The sequence below is a fragment of the Poecile atricapillus genome (genome assembly GCF_030490865.1).
Source record: "Poecile atricapillus isolate bPoeAtr1 chromosome 36 unlocalized genomic scaffold, bPoeAtr1.hap1 SUPER_36_unloc_2, whole genome shotgun sequence".
Taxonomy (NCBI): Eukaryota; Metazoa; Chordata; class Aves; order Passeriformes; family Paridae; genus Poecile; species Poecile atricapillus.
The window spans coordinates 106,660-131,177 of record NW_026708992.1 but is presented as its reverse complement, the minus strand read 5'-3'; the positions used below and the strand labels follow the sequence as shown (position 1 = coordinate 131,177).

General features: G+C 48.4%; 2 protein-coding genes across 2 annotated transcripts; both read left to right on the top strand.

The window, feature by feature from the left end:
- The first annotated feature begins 224 nt into the window (after nucleotides 1-224).
- ELP5 (elongator acetyltransferase complex subunit 5) lies at nucleotides 225-10,396 on the top strand. The gene is made up of 8 exons (XM_058828471.1): nucleotides 225-538; nucleotides 665-725; nucleotides 1,790-1,870; nucleotides 3,679-3,714; nucleotides 5,862-6,040; nucleotides 7,462-7,670; nucleotides 8,918-9,076; nucleotides 10,277-10,396. The coding sequence occupies exons 1-8, from the start codon at nucleotides 496-498 to the stop codon at nucleotides 10,394-10,396; spliced, it is 888 nt and encodes a 295-aa protein (XP_058684454.1). The 5' UTR covers nucleotides 225-495.
- Nucleotides 10,109-24,423, top strand: CTDNEP1 (CTD nuclear envelope phosphatase 1). The gene is made up of 8 exons (XM_058828468.1): nucleotides 10,109-10,626; nucleotides 13,252-13,318; nucleotides 14,539-14,657; nucleotides 16,809-16,880; nucleotides 18,229-18,345; nucleotides 20,261-20,372; nucleotides 23,271-23,355; nucleotides 24,320-24,423. Exons 1-8 carry the CDS (start codon nucleotides 10,528-10,530, stop codon nucleotides 24,378-24,380), a joined length of 732 nt encoding a protein of 243 aa, XP_058684451.1. The 5' UTR covers nucleotides 10,109-10,527; the 3' UTR covers nucleotides 24,381-24,423.
- Nucleotides 24,424-24,518: the final 95 nt, after the last annotated feature.

Sequence of the window (24,518 nt, the reverse complement as noted above, 5' to 3'; positions counted from 1 at the left end):
GAGATTTTGATCCATAAAAATGGAATTTTTTTGGGAATTCCGAACAGCCGCGATTTTATTGAGGAAATCCTGGGAAAAACCTGGAAAAAGGGTTTAAAAAATAAAAAAAATTCCCGGATTTCCGATGGGAATTCCAGAGAATTCCAAGGAATTCGCCCTCATCCGGTAATGGCGGCGCCCAGCGCTCTCCGAGGCCGCTTTTTTCCTCCTCTTCTCCTTTTTTGGGTCAAAACCCGAGGATTTGAGGCAAAACCCAACGCGGGAATCCCAAAAATTCCCTCAGAATTCCCAAAAAAAAAAAGAAAAATTCCCAAATTTTCCCCTCACCCAACATGGCGCCGCGCTCCGCCGTACGATGACGTCACATCCGCGGCGACGCGTGACGTCATTAAGAAAGCGCCGGCGCAGCAATGGCGGCGCCCGTTGCCGTACAAGGGAAGAAAATGGCGGCTCCCTCTGCCGTAACGTGACGTCATCAGAAGGCGCCGCGCGACGATGCTGGAGGCGCTGGGCCCGGGGGGGCTCCTGCTCGTGAGGGGTGAGGGGGGAATTTGGCGGGAATTTTTTTTGGGAATATTCCGGGAATTCCGGGATTTTTTCGGGAATTCGAGGGGTTCGGGAATTCGGGAAAGTTCTCCAGGAGTTTTTTTTCTTCCCCCCTCAGACACCGCCGAGTCCGAGGGTCGGAGCCTCCTGCGGGCGCTCGTCAGCGAGGCCGCGGCCAGGTGAGGATTTCTGAGGGAAAAATCGGGAAAATTTGGGAATTCCGGGATCTTTTGAGGGGATTTGAGGGGATTTGAGGGGATTTGGGAAGTTTGAGGGGCTTGGGGTGGGATTTGGGGGAAATTTGGGAATTCCGGGATGTTTTGAGGGGATTTGAGGGAATTTGGGAAGTTTGGGAGGCTTGGGGCGAGATTTGGGGGAAATTTGGGAATTCCGGGATGTTTTGAGGGAATTTGGGAGGTTTGGGAGGTTTGGGGCGAGATTTGGGGGAAATTTGGGAATTTCGGGATGTTTTGAGGGGATTTGGGAGGTTTGGGAGGTTTGGGGTGGGATTTGGGGGAAATTTGGGAATTCCGGGATGTTTTGAGGGGATTTGAGGGGATTTGAGGGGATTTGGGAGGCTTGGGGTGGGATTTGGGGGAAATTTGGGAATTCCGGGATCTTTTGAGGGGATTTGAGGGGATTTGGGAAGTTTGGGAGGTTTGGGGTGGGATTTGGGGGAAATTTGGGAATTCCGGGATGTTTTGAGGGAATTTGGGGGGATTTTGAGGGGATTTGGGAGGTTTGGGAGGTTTGGGGTGGGATTTGGGGGAAATTTGGGAATTCCGGGATGTTTTGAGGGGATTTGAGGGGATTTGAGGGGATTTGGGGCAAGATTTGGGGGAAATTTGGGAATTTTGGAAGGGTTTAAAGTGAATTTTGGAGGATTTTGGGGGGATCTGGGAGGGTTTTGGGGGGTCCTGGGGAGATTTTGGGGGATTTTTGGGGTGGTTTTGTGGGGTTTTGGAGGTTTTTGGGGTGGTTTTGGGGTTTTTTGGGGGTTTTTGGGGTGGTTTGAGGGAAATTTTGGGGATTTTTGGGGTGGTTTTGTGGGGTTTTGGAGGTTTTTGGGGTGGTTTTGTGGGGTTTTGGAGGTTTTTGGGGTGGTTTTGGGGTTTTTTGGGGGTTTTTGGGGTGGTTTTGGGGTTTTTTTGGGGTTTTTGGGGTGGTTTTGGGGTTTTTTTGGGGTTTTTGGGGTGGTTTTGGGGGTTTTTGGGGGTCTCGAAAGGCTCCAAACGCCCCCCAGGGCAGAGCAGGTGCTCGTGGTGCTCCTGGAGGTGACGCAGGAGGAATTCCAGAGGGGGCTGAGCCCTTCTGTGAGGGAAAGGTGAGCCCAAAAACCCCAAAAAACACCCCAAAAACACCCAAAACACCCCAAAAATACCCTAAAAACCCCAAAAACACCCAAAAAACACCCCAAAACACCCCAAAAACACCCTAAAAACCCCAAAAACACCCTAAAACACCCCAAAAATACCCCCAAAACACCCCAAAAATACCCAAAACACCCCAAAAATACCCTAAAAACCCCAAAAACACCCAAAACACCCCAAAAATACTCTAAAAACCCCAAAAACACCCCAAAAACACCCAAAACACCCCCAAAACCACCCTAAAAACCCCAAAACACCCCAAAAATCCCCAAAACACCCCAAAAATCTTCAAAACACCCCAAAAACCCCCAAAACACCCCAAAACCACCCAAAAAACCCCAAAACCACCCAAAAAAACCAAAAAAACCCCAAAAACACCCAAAAAAACCCCAAAATTCTCTCAAAACCCCTCAAAAATCCCTAAATTGCCCCAAAATTCCCTTTAAATCTCCCAAAATCCCCCCAATTTCCCCAGATTTTCCCCAAATCCCCTCAAATCTCCCCAAAATTCCTGAATTTCCCTCAAACGTCCCCAAAATCTCCCAAATTTCATCGAATCTCCCCAAATTCCCCAAAATTTCCTCGATTTTCCCCCCAAATTCCCCCAAAATCCCCCAAATTTCCCCAATTTTCCTCAAAATTCCTCCCAAATTCCCCAAATCTCCCCAAATTCCCCGAAATTCCCCAAATTTCCCCCCAAATTCCCCAAATATCCCAAAATCTCCCCAATTTCCCCCCAAATATCCCAAAATCTCCCCAAAATCTCCCCAAATTTCTCCCAAATCTCCCCGAATTTCCCCCAAATTTCCTAAAATCTCCCCCAAAATCCCCGAATTCCCCCCAAAATCCCCCAATTTTCCCCAATTTCCCCCAAAATCTCCTGATTTTCCCCCAAATCCCCCCCAAATCTCCCTAATTTCCCCCAAATCTCCCCCAAATTCCCCAAAATCCCCCAATTTTCCCCCAAATTCCCCAAAATCTCCCCAAATTCCCTCCAAATTCCCCAATTTTCCCCCCAAATCCCCCCCAAATTCTCCAAATATCCCAAAATATCCCAAATTTTCCCCAATTTTCCCCCAAATGTCCTCAAATTCCCCCCAAATCTCCCGGAATTTCCCCCCAAAATTCCCCAAAATTCCCCAAAATTCCCCAAAATTCCCCAAATTCCCCCCAAATACCCCAAAATCTCCCAAAATCTCCCCAAATTTCACCCAAATTTCCCCCAAATTTCCTAAAATTTCCCCCAAAATCCCCGAATTTCCCCCAAATTCCCCCAATTTTCCCCAATTTCCCCCAAAATCTCCTGACTTTCCCCCAAATCTCCCCCAAATCTCCCCAAAATCCCCCAATTTTCCCCCAAATTCCCCAAAATCTCCCCAAATTCCCCCCAAATTCCCAAATTTTCCCCAAATTCCCCAAATATCCCAAAATATCCCGAATTTTCCCCAATTTTCCCCCAAATTCCCCAAATTTTCCCCCAAATCTCCCCCAAATCCCCCCCAAATTCCCCAAATATCCCAAAATATCCCAAATTTTCCCCAATTTTCCCCAATTTTCCCCAATTTTCCCCCAAATCTCCCCCAAATTCCCCCCAAATTCCCCAAATATCCCAAAATATCCCAAATTTTCCCCAATTTTCCCCCAAATATCCCAAAATCTCCCCAAAATTTCCCCAAATTCCCCCCAAATCCCCCAAAATCCCCAAATCCCCCCATTTTTTTACCAAAACCCCCCAATTTCACCCCAAAATTTCCATTTCCAGGCTCCTGTTCCGGGACCTCTCCGGGGACCCCCTGGGGTGGCTGAGCCGGGGGGGGCTCCCCTCCCCCACCCGCCCCTCCCCCCACCCCCCATTCCCCTCCCCCTCCTCGGTTCTGGGGGGTCTCCCCTCCCCCCACTCCTCCCCCTCCCCCCCCTCGGTTTTTGGGGGGCTCCTGGGGGGTCTCCCCTCCCCCTCCCCCCTCCCCGGGGGTCTCCCCTCCCCCCCCCGCCCCTCCCCCCCCCCGGTTCTGGTTCTGGACTCTCTGAGCTGGGCCCTGCTCCGGGAGCCCCTCCCCCACCCGGGGCTGGGGGCGCTGCTGGGGGAGGGGCACGGTGAGAGGGGGGGGAGGGGAGGGGATTTGGGGGGTCCTGAATGGAATTTGAGGGGATTTTGGGGGGATTTTGGGGGATTTGAGGGGATTTTGGGGGATTTTGGGATTTGGGGAGATTTGGGGGGGTCCTGGAGGGATTTTGGAGGGGATTTTGGGGGGGTTTGGGGAGGATTTGGGGGGTTCTGGGGGGTCCTGGATGGAATTTGAGGGGATTTTGGGGGAATTTGGGGGAATTTCAGGGGATTTTGGGGGATTTGGGGGGATTTGAGGGGATTTGGGGGGGTCCTGGATGGAATTTGGGGGGATTTCAGGGGATTTTGGGAGGATTTGGGGGGATTGGGGGGGTCTGGAGGGATTTTGGGGGGATTTGGGGGGTCCTGGATGGAATTTGGGGGGTCCTGGATGGAATTTGGGGGGGATTTGAGGGGATTTTGGGGGGATTTTGGGGGATTTTGGGAGGGATTTGGGATTTGGGTGGGTTTGGGGAGGATTTGGGGGAGTTTGGGGTGGTCCTGGATGGAATTTGGGGGGGATTTGGGGGATTTTGGGGAGGATTTGGGGATTTGGAGGGGATTTTGGGGGGGTCTGGGGGGTCCTGGATGGAATTTGAGGGGATTTTGGGGGGATTTTGGGGGAATTTCAGGGGATTTTGGGGGGATTTTGGGGGGTCCTGGATGGAATTTGGGGGGGATTTGAGGGGATTTTGGGGGAACTTGGGGGGATTTTGGGGTGTCTGGAGGGATTTTGGGGGGATTTTGGGGGATTTTGGGGAGGATTTGGGGGGGGTTGGGGGCACTTGAGGGGATTTTGGGGGGATTTTGGGGAGTCTGGAGGATTTTGGGGGGGGAATTTGGGGAAATTCGGGGGAGATTTTGGGATATTTGGGGGAAAATTTGGGGAATTTGGGGAAATTCGGGGAAATTTGGGGGGATTTGAGGGGACTGGGGGGGATTTGGGGGGATTTGAGGGGATTTTGGGGGGTCTGGAGGGATTTGGGGGGATTTGAGGGGATTTTGGGGGGGATTTGGGGGGTCCTGGATGGAATTTGGGGAGGATTTTGGGGGTCTTGAGCCGGATTTTGGGGGGATTTGGGGGGATTTGAAGCCTCTGGGGTGGATTTGGGGGGTCCTGGGGTGGATTTGGGGGGTCCTGGGGTGGATTTGGGGGGTCCTGGGTTGTTTTTTTTGGTTTTTTTTCCCCCAATTTGATGATTTTGGGGTTCCTGGGGTGGATTTTGGGGCTCCTGGGGTGGATTTGGGGGTCCTGGGTTGGTTTTTTTGAGTTTTTTTCCCCCAATTTGATGATTTTTGGGGTCCTGGGGTGGATTTTGGGGGTCTTGGGGTGGATCTGGGGGGTCCTGGGGTGGATTTTGGGGGGTCCTGGGGTGGATTTGGGGGTTCCTGGGCTGATTTTTTTGGGTTTTTTTCCCCCAATTTGATGATTTTGGGGGTCCTGGGGTGGATTTGGGGGTCCTGGGGTGGATTTGGGGGGTCCTGGGTTGTTTTTTTTGAGTTTTTTTCCCCCAATTTGATGATTTTGGGGGTCCTGGGGTGGATTTTGGGGGTCCTGGGGTGGATTTGGGGGTTCCTGGGCTGTTTTTTTGGGGTTTTTTTCCCCCAATTTGATGATTTTGGGGTTCCTGGGGTTGATTTGGGGGGTCCTGGGTTGGTTTTTTTGAGTTTTTTTCCCCCAATTTGATGATTTTTGGGGTCCTGGGGTGGATTTTTGGGGGGATTTTCACCCAATTTGGGGATTTGGGGTTCCTGGGGTGGATTTGGGGGTTCCTGGGTTGGTTTTTTTAAGTTTTTTTCCCCCAATTTGATGATTTTTGGGGTCTCCCCCTCTCTGCCAGAGCCCCCTCCCCGAATTGTGGCGCTGCTGCACCAGGACCTTCACCCCCCTCCCCTTTTGGGGGCTCTGGGGGCTCTGGCCCAGCTCCAGCTCATCCTGGGGGGGCCCCCCAAGACCCCCGGAGCCCCCCGGAGCCTGAGGCTGCTCAGGGACCCCCGGAAAGGGCGGGGGGCCCTGGAGGTGGGAATTTGGGGGGGTTTGGGGGGTCCTGGGGGGTTTAAAGTGAATTTTGGGGGGATTTTGGGGGTCCTGGGGGGATTTTGGGGAGGGTTTGGGGGGTCCTGGGGGGATTTGGGGGGTCCTGGGGGGTTTAAAAGTGAATTTTGGGGGGTCCTGGGGGGATTTTGGGGGGTCCTGGGGGGTTTAAAAGTGAATTTTGGGGGGTCCTGGGGGGATTTTGGGGGGTCCTGGGGGGTTTAAAGTGAATTTTGGGGGGATTTTAGGGGATTTTGGGGGGTCCTGGGGGGTTTAAAGGTGAATTTTGGGGGGATTTTAGGGGATTTTGGGAGGTCCTGGGGGGTTTAAAGTGAATTTTGGGGGGATTTTGGGGGGTCTTGGGGGGTTTAAAGTGAATTTTGGGGGGTCCTGGGGGGATTTTGGGGGTCCTGGGGGGTTTAAAGGGGATTTTGGGGGGATTTTAGGGGATTTGGGGGGTCCTGGGGGGTTTAAAGGGGATTTTGGGGGGTCCTGGGGGGGTTTAAAGTGAATTTTGGGGGGTTTAAAGGGGATTTTTGGAGCTGATTTTGGGTGAATTTTGGGCTGATTTTGGGTTGATTTTGGGCTGATTTTTGGGCTGATTTTGGGTGAATTTTGGGGTAATTTTAGGGTGAATTTGGGGCTGATTTTGGGTGAATTTTGGGTGAATTTTGGGGCTGATTTTGGGGTAATTTGGGGTGAAATTTGGGTTGATTTTGGGTGAAGTTTGGGGCCGATTTTGGGGCAGATTTTGGTTGAATTTTGGGCAGATTTGGGGCTGATTTTGGGGTAATTTTGGGTTGATTTTGGGGTAATTTTGGGCAGATTTGGGGTTGATTTTGGGGTAATTTTGGGCAGATTTGGGGCTGATTTTGGGTGAATTTTGGGCAGATTTGGGGCTGATTTTGGGGCTGATTTTGGGCTAAATTTGGGGTGAATTTTGGGGTGATTTTGGGGTAATTTGGGGCTGATTTTGGGTTGATTTTGGGGTAATTTTGGGGTAATTTGGGGCTGATTTTGGGTGAATTTTGGGGCTGATTTTGGGTGAATTTTGGGGTAATTTTGGGCTGAATTTGGGGTAATTTTGGGGCTGGTTTTGGGGTAATTTTGGGCTGATTTTGGGGTAATTTTGGATTGATCTTGGGGTAATTTTGGGCAGATTTGGGGCTGATTTTGGGGTAATTTTGGGCAGATTTGGGGCTGATTTGGGGTGAATTTTGGGGTGAATTTTGGGTTGATTTTGGGTGAATTTTGGGCAGATTTTGGGCAGATTTAGGGCTGATTTTGGGGTAATTTTGTGCAGATTTGGGGTTGATTTTGGGGTAATTTTGGGCAGATTTGGGGCTGATTTTGGGGTAATTTTGGGCTAATTTGGGGCTGATTTTGGTCTCTCCCCTCCCCCCCAGGAGACCCTCACCCTCCTCCCCGACGGCTCCTTGGGGGGGCCCCCCCCGCCCGACCCCTCCCCAAATTTGGGGGAGGAGGAGGAGGAAGAGGAGCCCAAAAAGGCCCAAAACGCCCCAAATTTGGGCCCCTCCCCCCTGACTTTTCGCCTGGGGCTGTCGGGGGCCGAGCGGGGGGCGAGGGCGGCCCTGACCCCCCCGTACCTGCCCAGGTGAGTTCCAGAGACCCCAAAATCCCCCAAAATCACCCCAAAAACACCCCAAAATCCCTCCCAAAATCCCGTCAAAATTCCTCCAAAATCCTGTTAAAATCCCCGCCCAAAATCCCCCAAAATCACCTCAAAATCCTGTCAAAATTCCTCCCAAAATCAGCTCAAAATCCCTCCCAAAATCCCCCAAAATTGCCCCAAAATTCCTCTCAAAATCCCCCCAAATCCCCTCCCAAAATTGCCCCAAAATCCCCTAAAATTGCCCCAAATCCCCTCCCAAAATTCCTTCCAAAATCCCCCAAAATTGCCCCAAAATCCCTCCTAAAATCTTGCTCAAAATTGCCCCAAAATCACCTTAAAATTCTCCCAAAATTTCCCCAAATTACCCCAAAAATTACCCAAAAATTCACATAAAATCAGCCCAAAATTGCCCCAAAATCCCTCTCAAAATTCCCCCAAAATTCCCTTTCAAATCCTTTCAAATCCCCTCAAAATCCCCAAATTTTTCCCCAAAATCCCCATTTTTTTTCCCAAAATCCCCCAAATTTCCCCCAAATTCCCGATTTTTCCCAAAATCCCCCAATTTTCCCCCAAATTTCCCCAAATTTCCCAATTTTCTGCCCAATTTTTCCCAAAATCCCCAATTTTTCCCCCAAAATCCCCAAATTTTTCCCCCAAAATCCCAATTTTTCCCCCAAAATCCCCAAATTATTCCCCAAAATTCCCAATTTTTCCCAAAATTCCCATTTTTTCCCAAAATCCCCCAAATTTGTCCCAAATTTCCCCCAATTCCCCAATTTTCTCCCAAATTTTCCCCTAAAATCCCCATTTTTCCCCCCAAATTCCCAATTTATTCCCAAAATCCCCAAATTTTTCCCCAAAATTCCCTTTTTTTTTCCCAAAATCCCCATTTTTTTCCCCCAAATCCCCATTTTTATTCCCAAAATTCCCAAATTTTTCCCCCAAATTCCCGATTTTTCCCCCAAAAATTCCAAATTTTTCCCCCAAATTCCCAATTTTTCCCAAAATTCCCATTTTTTCCCAAAATCCCCCAAATTTGTCCCAAATTTCCCCAAATTCCCCAATTTTCTCCCCAGTTTTTCCCCAAAATCCCCAAAATTTTCCCCAAAATTCCCTTTTTTTTTCCCAAAATCCCCATTTTAATTCTCAATTTTCCCAAAATCCCCATTTTTATTCCCAAAATCCCCAATTTTCCCAAAATCCCCATTTTTTCCCCCAAATTTCCCCAGGATCGTCCCCGAGGCGCCCCCCGAGGACCCCGAGGACCCCGACGAGGACCTGGACCTTTGAACCCCCCCCGAAATTCCCAAATTTTGGGGGAAAATCCCCAAATTCGGGACCCAAATAAAGGAGCTGCACCTCCCCCACCCTGCCGGGCTCATTTCGGGGCAAAATCCCCAATTTTTGGGAAAAAAAATCCCAAATTTTAGGGAAAAAAATCTCAATTTTTTAGGGAAAAAATCCCAATTTTTTAGGGAAAAAATCCTGATTTTGGGGGGGGGGAAAAATCCCCAATTTTTGGGAAAAAAAACCCCCAAATTTTAGGAAAAAAAATCTCAATTTTTTTTAGGGAAAAAATCCCAATTTTGGGGGAGAAAAATCCCCAATTTTTGGGGAAAAAAATTACAAATTTGCGGGAAAAAATCCCAATTTTTTATTGAAAAAAATCCCCAATTTTTGGGAGAAAAATCCCATTTTTTGGAGGAAAAAAAATCTCAATTTTTTAGGAAAAAAAATCCCCAATTTGGGGGGGGGAAATCCCAAATTTTTGGGAGAAAAATTCCAAATTTGAGGGGAAAAAAAATCCCAATTTTTTTAGGAAAAACATCTCAATTTGGAGTAAAAAAAAATCCCAAATTTTTGGGAGAAAAATTCCAAATTTGAGGGGAAAAAATCTCAAATTTGGAGGGAAAAAAATCCCAAATTTTAGGGAAAAAAAAACCAATTTTTGGGGGGGAAAAATCCCAATTTTTAAGGGAGAAATCCCCAAATTTTTGGGATAAAAATCCCAAATTTTTTAAGGAAAAAAATCCCAAATTTGAGAGGGAAAAAAATTCCCGATTTTTTTTAGGAAAAGAAATTAAACCACGCCCCTTAATTTGCATAAAGGAGCTGTCAATCAAACAGCCTGACAGCTTAAACCACGCCCCTTAATTTGCATAAATGAGCTGTCAATCAGTTATCCTGGTAGTTTAAACCACGCCCCTTAATTTGCATAAAGGAGCTGTCAATCATTCATGATTTACTGAGCCCAAGGCAGAAGCCCCGCCCCTTAATTTGCATAGCCGAGCTGTCAATCATTCACAATTTATTAATCCCAGTGCAGAAGCCCCGCCCCTTAATTTGCATAACCGCGCGGTCAATCATTCGATCCCAAGACAGAAGCCCCGCCCCTTAATTTGCATAACCGAGCTGTCAATCATTCCGTCCCAAGACAGAAGCCCCGCCCCTTAATTTGCATAACCGCGCTGTCAATCATCCATCAGGGGCGGAAACCCCGCGCCTTCATTTACATGAGCTGTCAATCACCTCATTAATATTAAACAGCGCCCCCGTCTCCTCCAATCAGCGCGGGTTCTCTGTTGAAGCCCCGCCCCCCCCGTGCGTGCCCCGGAAGCGGCGCTGCCGGAAGTGTCGCACCGGAAGTGGCGGGGCGGGGGTTGGGGGGGAAGATGGCGGCCATGGCGGCGCCGCTCGGTCCTCGCTGAGGGCCGGGACCTCCCGGGACCCCCCGGAATCGCCCCCGGGAAGCTCCGGGAGCCCCCGGGAGCCTCCGGGAGCGGCGGCGGAGCTGGCGGAGCTCGGCAGAGGCGGCGGCGGCGGGGCCGGGAGCGCCAGGATGCGCAGCCAGTGCCTGCTCGGCCTCCGCTCCTTCGTGGCCTTCGCCGCCAAACTCTGGAGCTTCGCCCTTTACCTGCTCAGGAGGCAGGTCCGGACCGTGAGTACCGGGAAAAACCGGGAAAAACACCGGGAATTCTATCGGGAATGGGATCCGGGATAACGGGAATGGCTCCGGGATAACGGGAATTGGACCGGGAGTTACCGGGAATGGAGCCCCGAACTCTGGAGCTTCGCCCGTGAGTACCGGGAATTAACGGGAAAAACCGGGAAAAACACCGGGAAAACACCAGGAATTCATACCGGGAATACCGGGAATTAACGGGAATTTATACCGGGAATTAACGGGAATTTCTACCGGGAATTAACGGGAATTAACGGGAATTTATACCGGGAATTAACGGGAATTTCTACCGGGAATTAACGGGAATTAACGGGAATTTATACCGGGAATTAACGGGAATTTATACCGGGAATTAACGGGAATTGGACCGGGAATTAACGGGAAGGGCCGGACCGTGAGTACCGGGAATTAACGGGAAAAACCGGGAAAATACCGGGAAAAACACCGGGAAAAACACCGGGAAAAACCGGGAAAAACACCGGGAAAAAACCGGGAAAAACACCTGGGAAAATACCGGGAATAACGGGAATTTATAGCGGGAATTAATGGGAATTAACGGGAATTTTACCGGGAATTTCTACCGGGAATTCCAGCGGGAATTAACGGGAATTAACGGGAGTTTTACCGGGAATTCCAGCGGGAATTACCGGGAATGGGGCCCTGGGGCTGCTGAGGGCACCGGGAATTAACGGGAATTAAACCGGGAATTCCAGCGGGAAAAACACCGGGAAAAACACCGGGAATGAGCCGGGAATGGAGCGGGAAAAACCAGGAATGGAGCAGGAACAGGCGGGAAAGGAGCGGGAAAAACCGGGAATAACCGGGAATAACCGGGAATGGCTCAGGAAAAACCGGGAATGGAGCGGGAATAACCGGGAATGACCCTGGAAAAACCGGGAATGAACCGGGAATAACCGGGAATGGCCCGGGATTAACGGGAATAACCGGGAATGCAGCAGGAACAGGCGGGAATGGAGCGGGAAAAACCGGGAATGGCTCAGGAAAAACCGGGAATGACCCGGGAATAACCGGGAATGGAGCAGGAAAAACCGGGAATGGCTCAGGAATAACCGGGAATGACCCGGGATTAACGGGAAAAACCGGGAATGGCTCGGGATTAACGGGAATAACCGGGAAAGGAGCGGGAAAAACCGGGAATGGAGCGGGAATAACCGGGAATGGAGCGGGAACAGGCGGGAAAGGAGCGGGAATAACCGGGAATAACCGGGAATGACCCGGGAAAAACACCGGGAATGGCTCAGGAAAAACCGGGAATGGAGTTGGAATATCGGGAATGACCGTGGAAAAACCGGGAATGACCCGGGAAAAACCGGGAATGGAGCGGGAATATCGGGAATGGAGTGGGAATGACCCGGGAAAAACCGGGAATAACCGGGAAAAACGGGGAAAAACCGGGAATGAGCCGGGAATGGCTCAGGAATATTGGGAATGACCGGGAATGAGCCGGGATTAACGGGAATGGCTCGGGAAAAACCGGGAATGGAGTTGGAATTTCGGGAATGGAGCGGGAATGACCCGGGAAAAACCGGGAAAAACCGGGAAAAACCGGGAATGGAGCAAAAATGTCGGGAATGGAGTGGGAAAAACCGGGAATGACCCGGGAATAACCGGGAATGGAGCGGGAATAGGCGGGAAAGGAGCGGGAAAAACCGGGAATGACCCTGGAAAAACCGGGAATGGAGCGGGAAAAACCGGGAATGGCTCGGGAAAAACCGGGAATGAACCGGGAATAACGGGAATAACCGGGAAAGGAGCGGGAAAAACCGGGAATGAGCCGGGAATGGCTCAGGAAAAACCGGGAATGGAGTTGGAATATCGGGAATGGCTCAGGAATAACCGGGAATGAGCCGGGAATAACGGGAATGGCTCGGGAAAAACCGGGAATGGAGTTGGAATATCGGGAATGGAGTTGGAATATCGGGAATGGAGTTGGAATGTCGGGAATGGAGTTGGAATTTCGGGAATTTTCCGGGAAAAAACCGGGAATGGCTCAGGAGGGAATTCGGGAATTCCCCTGGGAGTTTGGGGGGGGAAATTTGGGAATTTTCTGGGAATTTTCGCCGGTTTTGGGGATTTTTGGGAATTTTTTGGGAGGATTTTTGGGAATTTTGGGGAGGATTTGAGGGAATTTTGGGAATTCTGGGAGGATTTTGGGGGAAATTTCAGGAAATTCAGGAGATTTTGGGGAATTTTGGGAATTCCGGGAGGATTTTGGGGGAATTTGAGGAAATCCAGGAGGATTTTTATGGATTTTGAGGCGAATTTTGGGGTTTTTTCCCCAAAAATTCTCCAAAATTCTCTTTTTTTTTTGGTTTTTGCGGGGGAATTTTGGGAATTCCGGGAGGATTTTGGGGAAATTTGAGGAAATTGAGGGAATTTTTGTGGATTTGGGGAAGATTTTTGGGAATTTTGGGGGGAATTTGAGGAGATTTTTGTGGATTTTGAGGCGAATTTTGAATTTTTTTCCCTAAAAAGCTCCAAAATTTCCGGTTTTTTTTTGGGTTTTGAGGGGGAATTTTGGGAATTTTGGGAATTTGGGAATTTTGGGGCTGTTTCAAAGAGGAATTTGGGGTTTTCCAGGTGATCCAGTACCAGACCGTGCGCTACGACGTCCTGCCCCTGTCCCCCATCTCCAGGAACCGCCTGAGTGAGTCCCAAAACCCCGGGAAAATCCCAAAATCTGGGGAAAAATCCCAAAATTTGGGAGAAAAATCACAAAATCTGGGAAAAAATCACAAAATCTGGGGAAAAAAATCACAAAATCTGGGATAAAAATCACAAAATCTGGGAAAAATCACAAAATCTGGGGAAAAAAATCACAAAATTTGGGATAAAAATCACAAAATCTGGGAAAAATCCCAAAATCTGGGAAAAAAATCACAAAATTTGGGAAAAAAATCACAAAATCTGGGGGGAAAAATCACAAAATCTGGGAAAAATCCCAAAATTTGGGAGAAAAATCACAAAATCTGGGAAAAATCCCAAAATCTGGAAAAAATCCCAAAATTTGGGAGAAAAATCACAAAATCTGGAAAAAAAATAACAAATCCAGGAAAAATCCCGAAATCTGGGAAAAAAATCACAAAATCTGGGAAAAAAAATCCCAAAATTTGGGAAAAATCCCGAAATCTGGGGAAAATCCCAAAATCCGGGGTAAAAATCTCAAAATCCAGGAAAAATCCCAAAATCTGGGGAAAAATCCCAAAATCCGGGAAAAATTCCAAAATCCAGGAAAAAAACCAAATTGGGGCAAAAAAATCCTGAATTTTGGGGGGAAAAATTGGAATTTTGGAGGGAAAATTTGATTTTTGGGGGGAAAAATTGGAATTTTTTGGGGAAAAAATTGGAATTTTGGGGAAAAAATTGGAAATTTGGGGGGAAAAATCCCAAACTGGGGGGAAAAATCCCCAAATTTTTGCCCCAAACTCCCAAATTTTCTCTTAAATCCCGAAATTCTCCCCCAGTTTCCCGGATTTTTCTCCCAAATCCCAAATTTTTCCCCTAAAAAACCCCAATTTTCCCCCAAATTTCCCCCCAAATTCCTGGATTTCTCCCCAAATCCCCAAATTTCCACCCAAATTCCCAGATTTTTCTCCCAAATCCCCAAATTTCCCCCCAAATTCCCAGATTTTTCCCCCAAATTCTGGGATTTTCCCCCAGAATTCCCAGATTTTCCTTTCCAAATCCCAAATTTCTCCCCAAAATTCCCTTTAAATCCCCCAAATTTCCCCTAAAAACCCCAATTTCCCCCCAAAATTTCCCCCCAAATTCCCAAATTTCCCCTGAAATTCCCGGATTTCCCCCCAAATTCCCGGATTTCCCCCCAAATTCCCGGATTTTCCCGGAATTCCCGGATTTTTTTCCCAGACCAGGTGAAGAGGAAGATTCTGGTGCTGGATTTGGACGAGACTTTGATCCACTCCCACCACGACGGGGTCCTGAGGCCAACGGTGCGACCTGGGACCCCCCCCGACTTCATCCTCAAGGTTTGGGGCAAAATCCCAGAATTCCGGGAAAATTCGGGAATTTTGGGAAAAATTTCAAGAATTTTTTTGAATTTTTTTGGTTTTTTTGGGGATTTTTTCTTAAATTTTGGGGGATTTTGGGGGACCTGGGACCCCCCCCGACTTCATCCTCAAGGTTTGGGGCAAAATCCCGGAATTTTGGGAAAATTTGGGAATTTTGGGAAAAATTCGGGGATTTTTGAGGTTTTTTTTGGGATTTTTGGGGATTTTTTTTGGAATTTTTGGGGTTTTTTTCTTAAATTTTGGGGGATTTTGGGGGACCTGGGACCCCCCCCGACTTCATCCTCAAGGTTTGGGGCAAAATCCCGGAATTCCGGGAAAATTTGGGAATTTTGGGGAAAATTTCAGGAATTTTTTTGGGTTTTTTTGGGGATTTTTGGGGATTTTTTTTGGAATTTTTGGGGTTTTTTTTTTTATTTTTGGGGATTTTGGGGGGATTTTGGGGGGCCTGGGACCCCCCCCGACTTCATCCTCAAAATTTGGGGCAAAATCCCGGAATTCTGGGAAAATTTGGGAATTTTGGGGAAATTTTTGGGGTTTTTGGGGGATTTTTTGGGGAATTTTTGGGGTTTTTTTTTAAATTTTTGGGGTTTTGAGGGGAATTTTTGGGGTTTTGAGGGGGTCTCGAACCCCCCCGACTTCATCCTCAAGGTTTGGGGCAAAATCCCGGAATTCCGGGAAAATTCGGGAATTTTGGGAAAAAATTTGGGGATTTTTTTGGATTTTTTTGGGATTTTTTGGGATTTTTATTGGAATTTTTAGGTTTTTTTTTTTATTTTTGGGGATTTTGGGGGGCCTGGGACCCCCCCGACTTCATCCTCAAGGTTTGGGGCAAAATCCCGGAATTCCGGGAAAATTCGGGAATTTTGGGAAAATTTCAGGAATTTTTTTGGATTTTTTTGGGTTTTTTGGGGATTTTTGGGGGTTTTTTGGGAATTTTTGGGGTTTTTTTTAAAATTTTTGGGGATTTTGGGGGGTTTTGGGGGGGCCTGGGACCCCCCCGACTTCATCCTCAAAATTTGGGGGGAAAATCCCGGAATTCCGGGAAAATTCGGGAATTTTGGGAAAAAATTCGGGGATTTTTTTGGATTTTTTGGGTTTTTTGGGGGATTTTTTTTTTAATTTTTGGGGTTTTTCTTTTTATTTTTGGGGATTTTGGGGGGCCTGGGACCCCCCCCCCGACTTCATCCTCAAGGTTTGGGGGAAAATCCCGGAATTATGGGAAAATTCGGGAATTTTGGGAAAATTTCGGGGATTTTTGAGGTTTTTTTTGGGGATTTTTTGGGATTTTTTTTTGAATTTTTGGGAGTTTTTTGTGGATTTTGAGGGTTTTGGGGGGAACCTGGGACCCCCCCCGACTTCATCCTCAAAATTTGGGGGGAAAATCCCGGAATTCCGGGAAAATTTGGGAATTTTGGGAAAAATTTCAGGAATTTTTTTGGATTTTTTGGGTTTTTTTTGGATTTTTTTGGGAATTTTTGGGATTTTTGGGGGAATTTTTGGGGTTTTTTGGGGGAATTTTTGGGGTTTTGAGGGGGTCTCGAACCCCCCCGACTTCATCCTCAAAATTTGGGGGGAAAATCCCGGAATTCCGGGAAAATTCGGGAATTTTGGGAAAAATCTCGGGAATTTTTTTTTATTTTTTTGGGTTTTTTTTGGGATTTTTGGGGAATTTTTGGGGTTTTTTGGGGAATTTTTGGGGTTTTGAGGGGGTCTCGAACCCCCCCGACTTCATCCTCAAGGTTTGGGGCAAAATCCCGGAATTCCGGGAAAATTTGGGAATTTTGGGAAAAATCTCGGGATTTTTTTTGGATTTTTTTGGGTTTTTTTGGGGATTTTTTTGGGGAATTTTTGGGATTTTTGGGGGAATTTTTGGGGATTTTGGGGGGCCTGGGACCCCCCCCGACTTCATCCTCAAGGTTTGGGGGAAAATCCCGGAATTCCGGGAAAATTTGGGAATTCTGGGAACATTTTTGGGGATTTTTTGCATTTTTTGGGGAATTTTTGGGGTTTTTTGGGGGAATTTTTGGGATTTTGAAGCTTCCAGGGGTTTTTGGGGTTGATTTTGGGGTTTTTGGGGGTCCTGGGGTTGATTTTGGGGTTCTTTTCCAGGTGGTCATTGACAAACACCCCGTGAGGTTCTTCGTGCACAAGCGGCCGCACGTGGATTTCTTCCTGGAGGTGGTGAGTGAACCCCAAAAACCCCCAAATTCACCCCAAAACCCCCAAAACCTCAAAATTCATCCCAAAAACCCCCAAATTCACCCCAAAACCCCCAAATTCACCCCAAAAACCCCAAATCTACCCCAAAACCCCCAAATTCACCCCAAAAACCCCAAATCTACCCCAAAACCCCCAAATTCACCCCAAAACCTTCCAAATTCACCCCAAACTCTTCCCAACATTCCCAAATTTCCCCAAATTCTCCCTAAACTTCCTGGTGTTTATTCCTGACATTCCCGGTGTTTATTCCCATTGTTTATTCCTGTTATTTATTCCCAGTGTTTATCCCACCATTCCCATTGTTTATTCCCAGTTTTCCCGGTGTTTTTCCCGCCATTCCTGTTGTTTATTCCCAGTGTTTATCCTGGTTTTCCTGTTGTTTATTCCGGTTTTCCCGGTGTTTATTCCTGGTTTTCCTGGTGTTTATTCCCGTTGTTTATTCCCAGTGTTTATTCTTGTTGTTTCTCCTGCCATTCCCGGTGTTTATCCCGGTTTTCCCGGTGTTTATCCCGGTTTTCCCGGTGTTTATTCCCGGTTTCCGGTTGTTCATTCCAGGTTTCCCAGTGGTACGAGCTGGTTGTATTCACAGTGATCCGGGTGTTTATTCCCGGTGTTTATCCCGGTGTTTATCCCGGTGTTTATCCCGGTGTTTATTCCCGGTTTTCCCGGTGTTTATTCCCGGTTTTCCGGTTGTTCATTCCAGGTTTCCCAGTGGTACGAGCTGGTTGTGTTCACAGTGATCCGGGTGTTTATTCCCGGTATTCCCGGTGTTTATCCCGGTGTTTATCCTGGTTTTCCCGGTGTTTATTCCGGTTGTTTATTCCAGGTTTCCCAGTGGTACGAGCTGGTTGTGTTCACAGTGATTTGGGTGTTTATTCCCGGTGTTTATCCCGGTGTTTATCCCGGTGTTTATCCCGGTGTTTATCCCGGTTTTCCCGGTGTTTATTCCCGGTTTTCCGGTTGTTTATCCCAGGTTTCCCAGTGGTACGAGCTGGTTGTGTTCACAGTGATCCGGGTGTTTATTCCTGGTGTTTTTCCTGGTGTTTATTCCCAGTTTTCCGGTTGTTTATTCCCAGTTTCTGGTTGTTTATCCCAGGTTTCCCAGTGGTACGAGCTGGTTGTATTCACAGTGATCCGGGTGTTTATTCCCAGTGTTTATCCCGGTGTTTATCCTGCCATTCCCGGTGTTTATCCCGGTGTTTATCCCGGTTTTCCCGTTGTTTATCCCGGTTTTCCCGGTGTTTATCCCGGTTTTCCCGGTGTTTATCCCGGTGTTTATCCCGGTGTTTATTCCGGTTGTTTATCCCAGGTTTCCCAGTGGTACGAGCTGGTTGTGTTCACAGCCAGCATGGAGATCTACGGCTGTGCCGTGGCCGATCGGCTCGACAACAACCGCTGCATCCTGGGCCGGCGCTACTACCGACAGGTGAGAGAGAAATACACCTGGACAGGTGAAATACACCTGGAGGAGTGTGAGATACACCTGTGTGTGTGTGTGAGGGGTGTGTGACAACAACCGCTGCATCCTGGGCCGGCGCTACTACCGACAGGTGAGACAGGTGTGATACACCTGGACAGGTGAAATACACCTGGAGAGGTGTGAAATACAGGTGTGAGATACACCTGGACAGGTGAAATACATCTGTGCGTGTGTGTGTGTGTGTGTGACAACAACCGCTGCATCCTGGGCCGGCGCTACTACCGACAGGTGAGACGGGTGTGATACACCTGGACAGGTGTGACAGGTGTGAGATACACCTGGAGGAGTGTGAGATACACCTCTGTGTGTGTGTGTGTGTGTGTGTGTGAGGGGTGTGTGACAACCGCTGCATCCTGGGCCGGCGCTACTACCGACAGGTGAGAGAGAAATACACCTGGACAGGTGAAATACACCTGGAGGAGTGTGAGATACACCTGGACAGGTGAAATACACCTGGAGGAGTGTGAGATACACCTGGACAGGTGTGAGATACATCTGTGTGTGTGTGTGATACACCTGGAGAGGTGTGACAGGTGTGAAATACACCTGGAGAGGTGTGAGATACACCTGTGTGTGTGTGTAATACACCTGGAGAGGTGAAATACACCTGGAGGAGTGTGAGATACACCTGGACAGGTGAAATACACCTGGAGGAGTGTGAGATACACCTGGAGAGGTGAAATACACCTGGAGGAGTGTGAGATACACCTGGACAGGTGTGAAAGGTGTGATACACCTGGACAGGTGAAATACACCTCGACAGGTGTGAGATACACCTGGAGGAGTGTGAGATACACCTGGACAGGTGAAATACACCTGTGTGTGTGTGAGATACACCTGGAGGAGTGTGAGATACACCTGGACAGGTGTGACAGGTGTGAGATACACCTGGACAGGTGTGAGGGGTGTGATACACCTGGAGAGGTGTGAGATACACCTGGATACGTGTGAGGGACAGGTGGGACAGGTTACAGCCAGCTCAGGAACACCTGGACAGGTGAGGGACAGGTGTGTGACAGGTGTGTGTGAGGTGTGACACAGGTGAGGAACACCTGGACAGGTGTGACAGGTGACACAGGTGAGGGACAGGTGTGACAGGTGACACAGGTGAGGGACAGGTGTGACAGGTGACACAGGTGACACAGGTGTGTGTGAGGGGTGACACAGGTGAGGGACACCTGGACAGGTGTGACAGGTGACACAGGTGTGTGTGAGGTGTGACACAGGTCAGGAACACCTGGACAGGTGTGACAGGTGACACAGGTGAGGGACAGGTGTGACAGGTGACACAGGTGTGTGTGAGGTGTGACACAGGTGTGACAGGTGTGTGTGAGGTGTGACACGTGAGGAACACCTGGAGAGGTGTGATGGGCATGTCCCACTTCCGGTGGGCGTGTCTTGTGATTGGTGGGCGTGTCCCGCTTCCGGTGGGCGTGTCCCGCTTCAGGTGGGTGTGTCCCGCTTTCCGGTGGGCGTGTCCCATTTCCGTTGGGCGTGTCCCGTTTCCGGTGGGTGTGTCCCATTCCCGGTGGGTGTGTCCCGTTCCCGGTGGGCGTGTCCCGTTCCCGGTGGCCGTATCCCATTCCCGGTGGGCGTGTCCCGTTTCCGGTGGGCGTGTCCCGTTCCCGGTGGGCGTGTCCCATTTCCGGTGGGCGTGTCCCGTTCCCGGTGGGTGTGTCCCACTTCCGGTGGGCGTGTCCCATTCCCGGTGGGCGTGTCCCGTTTCCGGTGAGCGTGTCCCGTTCCCGGTGGGCGTGTCCTGTGTTTGGTGGGTGTGTCCCATTTCCGGTGGGCGTGTCCTGTGATTGGTGGGCGTGTCCCATTTCCGGTGGGCGTGTCCCTGACGTGGCCCCGCCCCCAGCACTGCACTCTGGAGCTGGGCAGTTACATCAAGGACCTGTCGGTGGTGCACAGCGACCTGTCCAGCATCGTCATCCTCGACAACTCACCTGGAGCCTACCGCAGCCATCCAGGTACCCAAAATATTCCCAAAATGTTCCCAAAATATCCCCAAAATATTCCCAAAATGTTCCCAGAACATTCCCAAAATATTCCCAAAATATCCCAAAAATATTCCAAAAATATCCCCAAAATATCCCCAAAATAGTCCCAAAAATGTTCCCAGAACATTCCTGAAATATTCCAGAAATATTCCCAAAATATTCCCAGAATATCCCCAAAATGTTCCCAAAATGTTCCCAAAATATTCCCAAAATGTTCCCAAAACATTCCCAAAATATTCCCAGAATATTCTCAGAATATCCCCAAAATATTCCCAAAATGTTCCCAAAATGTTCCCAAAATATTCACAAAATGTTCCCAAAATATCCCCAAAATATTCCAGAAATATCCCCAAAATATCCTCAAAATATCCCCGAAATATTCCCAAAATATTCCAAAATGTTCCCAAAATATTCCCAAAATGTTCCCAGAACATTCCCGAAATATTCCAGAAACATTCCCAAAATATTCCTGAAATATCTCCGAAATATTCCCAAAATATTCCCAGAATATTCCCAAAATATTACCAAAGTATCCCCAAAACATTCCCAAAACATTCCCAAAATGTTCCCAAAATATTCCCGAAATATTCCCGAAATATCCCCAAAATATTCCCAAAATATTCCCAAAATGTTCCCAGAACATCCCCAAAATATTCCCAAAAATATCCCCAAAATATTCCCAAAATATTCACAAAATATTCCGAAAATGTTCCCAAAATGTTCCCAAAATATCCCCAAAATATTCCAAAAATATCCCCAAAATATCCCCAAAATATTCCCAAAAATATCCCCAAAGTATTCCTGAAATATTCCAAAAATATCCCCAAAATATTCCCAAAACATTCCTGAAATATTCCCAAAAATATCCCCAAAATATTCCCAAAATATTCCAAAAATATTCCCAAAACATTCCTGAAATATCCCCAAGATATTCCCAAATTATCCCCAAAATATTCCCAGAATATTCCCAAAATATCCCCAAAATATCCCCAAAATATTCCCAAAATGTTCCCAAAAATGTCCCCAAAATATTCCCAAAATATTCCAAAATATTCCCAAAATTTTCCCAAAATATCCCCAAAATATTCCCAAAAATATCCCCAAAGTATTCCTGAAATATTCCAAAAATATTCCCAAAAATATTCCAAAAATATTCCCAGAACATTCCCAAAATATTCCCAGAATATTCCCAAAATATTACCAAAATATTCCCAGAATATCCCCAAAATATTCCCAAAATATCCCCAAAATATCCCCAAAATATTCCCAAAATATCCCCAAAATATTCCAAAAGTATCCCCAAAATATTCCCAAAATGTTCCCAAAACATTCCTGAAATATCCCCAAAATATTCCCAAATTATCCCCAAAATATTCCCAGAATATTCCCAAAATATTCCCAAAAATATCCCCAAGATATTCCCAAAATATCCCCAAAATATCCCCAAAACATTCCCAAAATGTTCCCAAAATATTCCCAAAATGTTCCCAAAAATATTCCAAAAATATTCCCAAAATATTCCCAAAATATCCCCAAAATATTCCTGAAATATCCCCAAAATATTCCTGAAATATTCCAAAAATATTCCCAAAAATATTCCCAAAATATCCCCAAAATATCCCCAAAATATTCCCAAAATATTCCCAAAATATTTTCAAAATATCCCCAAAATATCCCTAAAATATTCCCAAAATATTCACAAAATATTCCAAAAATATCCCCAATATATTCCTAAAATATTCACAAAATATTCCAAAAATGTTCCCAAAATGTTCCCAAAATATTCCCAAAATGTTCCCAAAATATTCCCAAAATGTCCCCAAAAGATTCCCAAAAACCCCAGGGACCCCCCAAATCCCCCCCAAATCCCCTCAAATCCCCCCAAATCCCTCTCAAACCCTCTGGGGACCCCCAAAACTCTTTGGGGACCCCCAAATCTCCCCCCAGACAACGCCATCCCCATCAAGTCGTGGTTCAGAGACCCCAGGGATCCCCAAACCTCCCCAAATCCCCTCAAATCCCCCTCAAATCTCCCCAAATTCATCTCAAACCCTCTGGGGACCCCTAAAATCTCTCTGGGGACCCCCAAAATCTCTCTGGGGACCCCCAAAATTTCCCCCCAGACAACGCAATCCCCATCAAGTCGTGGTTCAGTGACGCCAGGGACCCCCAAACCTCCCCCAAATCCCCTCAAATCCCCCCCAAATCCCCCCAAATCCATCTCAAACCCTCTGGGGACCCCCGAAATCTTTTGGGGACCCCCAAATTTCCCCCCAGACAACGCCATCCCCATCAAGTCGTGGTTCAGGGACCCCGGGGACCCCCCAAACCTCCCCCAAATCCTCTCAAATCCCCCCCAAATCTCCCTCAAATCCCCCCAAACCTTCCTCAGATCTCTCCAAATCTCTCTCAAACTTTCTGGGGACCCCCAAAACTCTTTGGGGACCCCCAAAATTTCCCCAAAATCCCTCCCAGACAACGCCATCCCCATCAAGTCTTGATTCAGTGACGCCAGGGACCCCCCAAACCTCCCTCAAATCCCCTCAAATCTCCTCAAATCCCCACCAAATCTCCCTCAAATCCCCTCAAATGCATCTCAAACCCTCTGGGGACCCCCAAAATTCTTTTGGGGACCCCCAAAATCTTCTGGGGACTCCCAAAATCTTTCTGGGGACCCCCAAAATCCTCCCCAGACAACGCCGTCCTCATGAAATCGTGGTTCAGCGACCCCGGGGACCCCTAAATCCCCCCCAAATCCCCCCAAACCTCCCTCAAATCCCCCCAAATCTCCCTCAAATCCCCCCAAATTCCTCTCAAACCCTCTGGGGACCCCCAAAATCTTTTGGGGACCCCCAAATTTCCCCCCAGACAACGCCATCCCCATCAAGTCGTGGTTCAGCGACCCCGGGGACACGGCCCTGCTCAACCTCCTGCCCATGCTGGACGCGCTCAGGTGGGGAGGGGGCGAGGCTGGGGGGATTTGGGGGGTCCTGGGGGGATTTGGGGGGTCCTGGGTGGGTTTGGGGAGGATTTGGAAGGATTTGAGGGAGATTTGGGGAGAATTTGGGGGGTCCTGGGCGGATTTGGGGAGGATTTGGGGGGTCCTGGGGTGGATTTGGGGGTCCTGAGTGGATTTGGGGGGGATTTGGGGGGTCCTGGGGTGGATTTTGGGGGGATTTGAAGAGATTTGAGGGGGATTTGGGGGCTCTTGGAGGAGATTTGGGGGGTCCTGGGGGATTTGGGGAGGATTTGGGGGTCCTGGGGGGGATTTGAGGAGATTTCAGGAGGATTTGGGGCTCTTGGAGGAGATTTGGGGGGTCCTGGGGTGGATTTTGGGGGATTTGAAGAGATTTGAGGGGGATTTTGGGGCTCTTGGAGGAGATTTGGGGGGTCCTGGAGAGGATTTGGGGAGGATTTGGGGATCCTGGGGTGGATTTTGGGGGGATTTGAGGAGATTCATGGGGGATTTGGGGCTCTTGGAGGAGATTTGGGGGAATTTGGGGCTCTTGGAGGAGATTCGAGGGGGATTTGGGGGTTCCTGAGTGAATTTGGGGAGGATTTGGAAGGATTTGAGGGGGGTTTTGGGGATCCTGGGGTGGATTTGGGGGGATTTGAGGAGATTCGAGGGGGATTTGGGGGTCTTGGAGGAGATTTGGGGTGTCCTGGCTGAATCTGGGGAGGATTTTGGTGGTCCCGGATGGGATTTGGTTGATTTTGGCTGAATTTGGGGGGAATCTTGGGTGACTTTTTTGGGTGATTTCCCCCCAAATTCCCACATTTCCTTCCCCAATTTTTACCTTCCCCTCCTCTGGACCATCCCATTTTTTCCTAGGGGGGGTTTTTTATAATTTTTATATTTTTGGGGAGAGGGTCTCACACTCTTTTATTTTTTTCCCTCTCCCCCTCCCCAAATTCAGGTTCACGGCCGACGTTCGCTCCGTGCTCAGCCGGAACCTTCACCAGCACCGCCTGTGGTGACCCCGGAGCCCCCCGGGACCCCCCCCGGGGACAAAACCGGGGGTGGGGGAGGGGAATCCCCCCCCCTCCCCTCCCCCCTCAGGGGACACCGCCAGCACCGGGACCCCCAACCGGACTCTGCGCCCCCCCCTCATTTAT

Coding starts and splice junctions, on each gene's coding strand:
- ELP5 (XM_058828471.1), top strand. CDS start 496: ATGCTGGAGGCGCTGGGCCCGGGGGGGCTCCTGCTCGTGAGGG. Junction 1,871..3,678: donor AGCCCTTCTGTGAGGGAAAG/GTGAGCCCAAAA, acceptor TTCCATTTCCAG/GCTCCTGTTCCGGGACCTCT. Junction 3,715..5,861: donor CTCTCCGGGGACCCCCTGGG/GTGGCTGAGCCG, acceptor CCTCTCTGCCAG/AGCCCCCTCCCCGAATTGTG.
- CTDNEP1 (XM_058828468.1), top strand. CDS start 10,528: ATGCGCAGCCAGTGCCTGCTCGGCCTCCGCTCCTTCGTGGCCTTCGCC. Junction 20,373..23,270: donor AGCCTACCGCAGCCATCCAG/GTACCCAAAATA, acceptor ATTTCCCCCCAG/ACAACGCCATCCCCATCAAG. Junction 23,356..24,319: donor CCCATGCTGGACGCGCTCAG/GTGGGGAGGGGG, acceptor CCCCAAATTCAG/GTTCACGGCCGACGTTCGCT.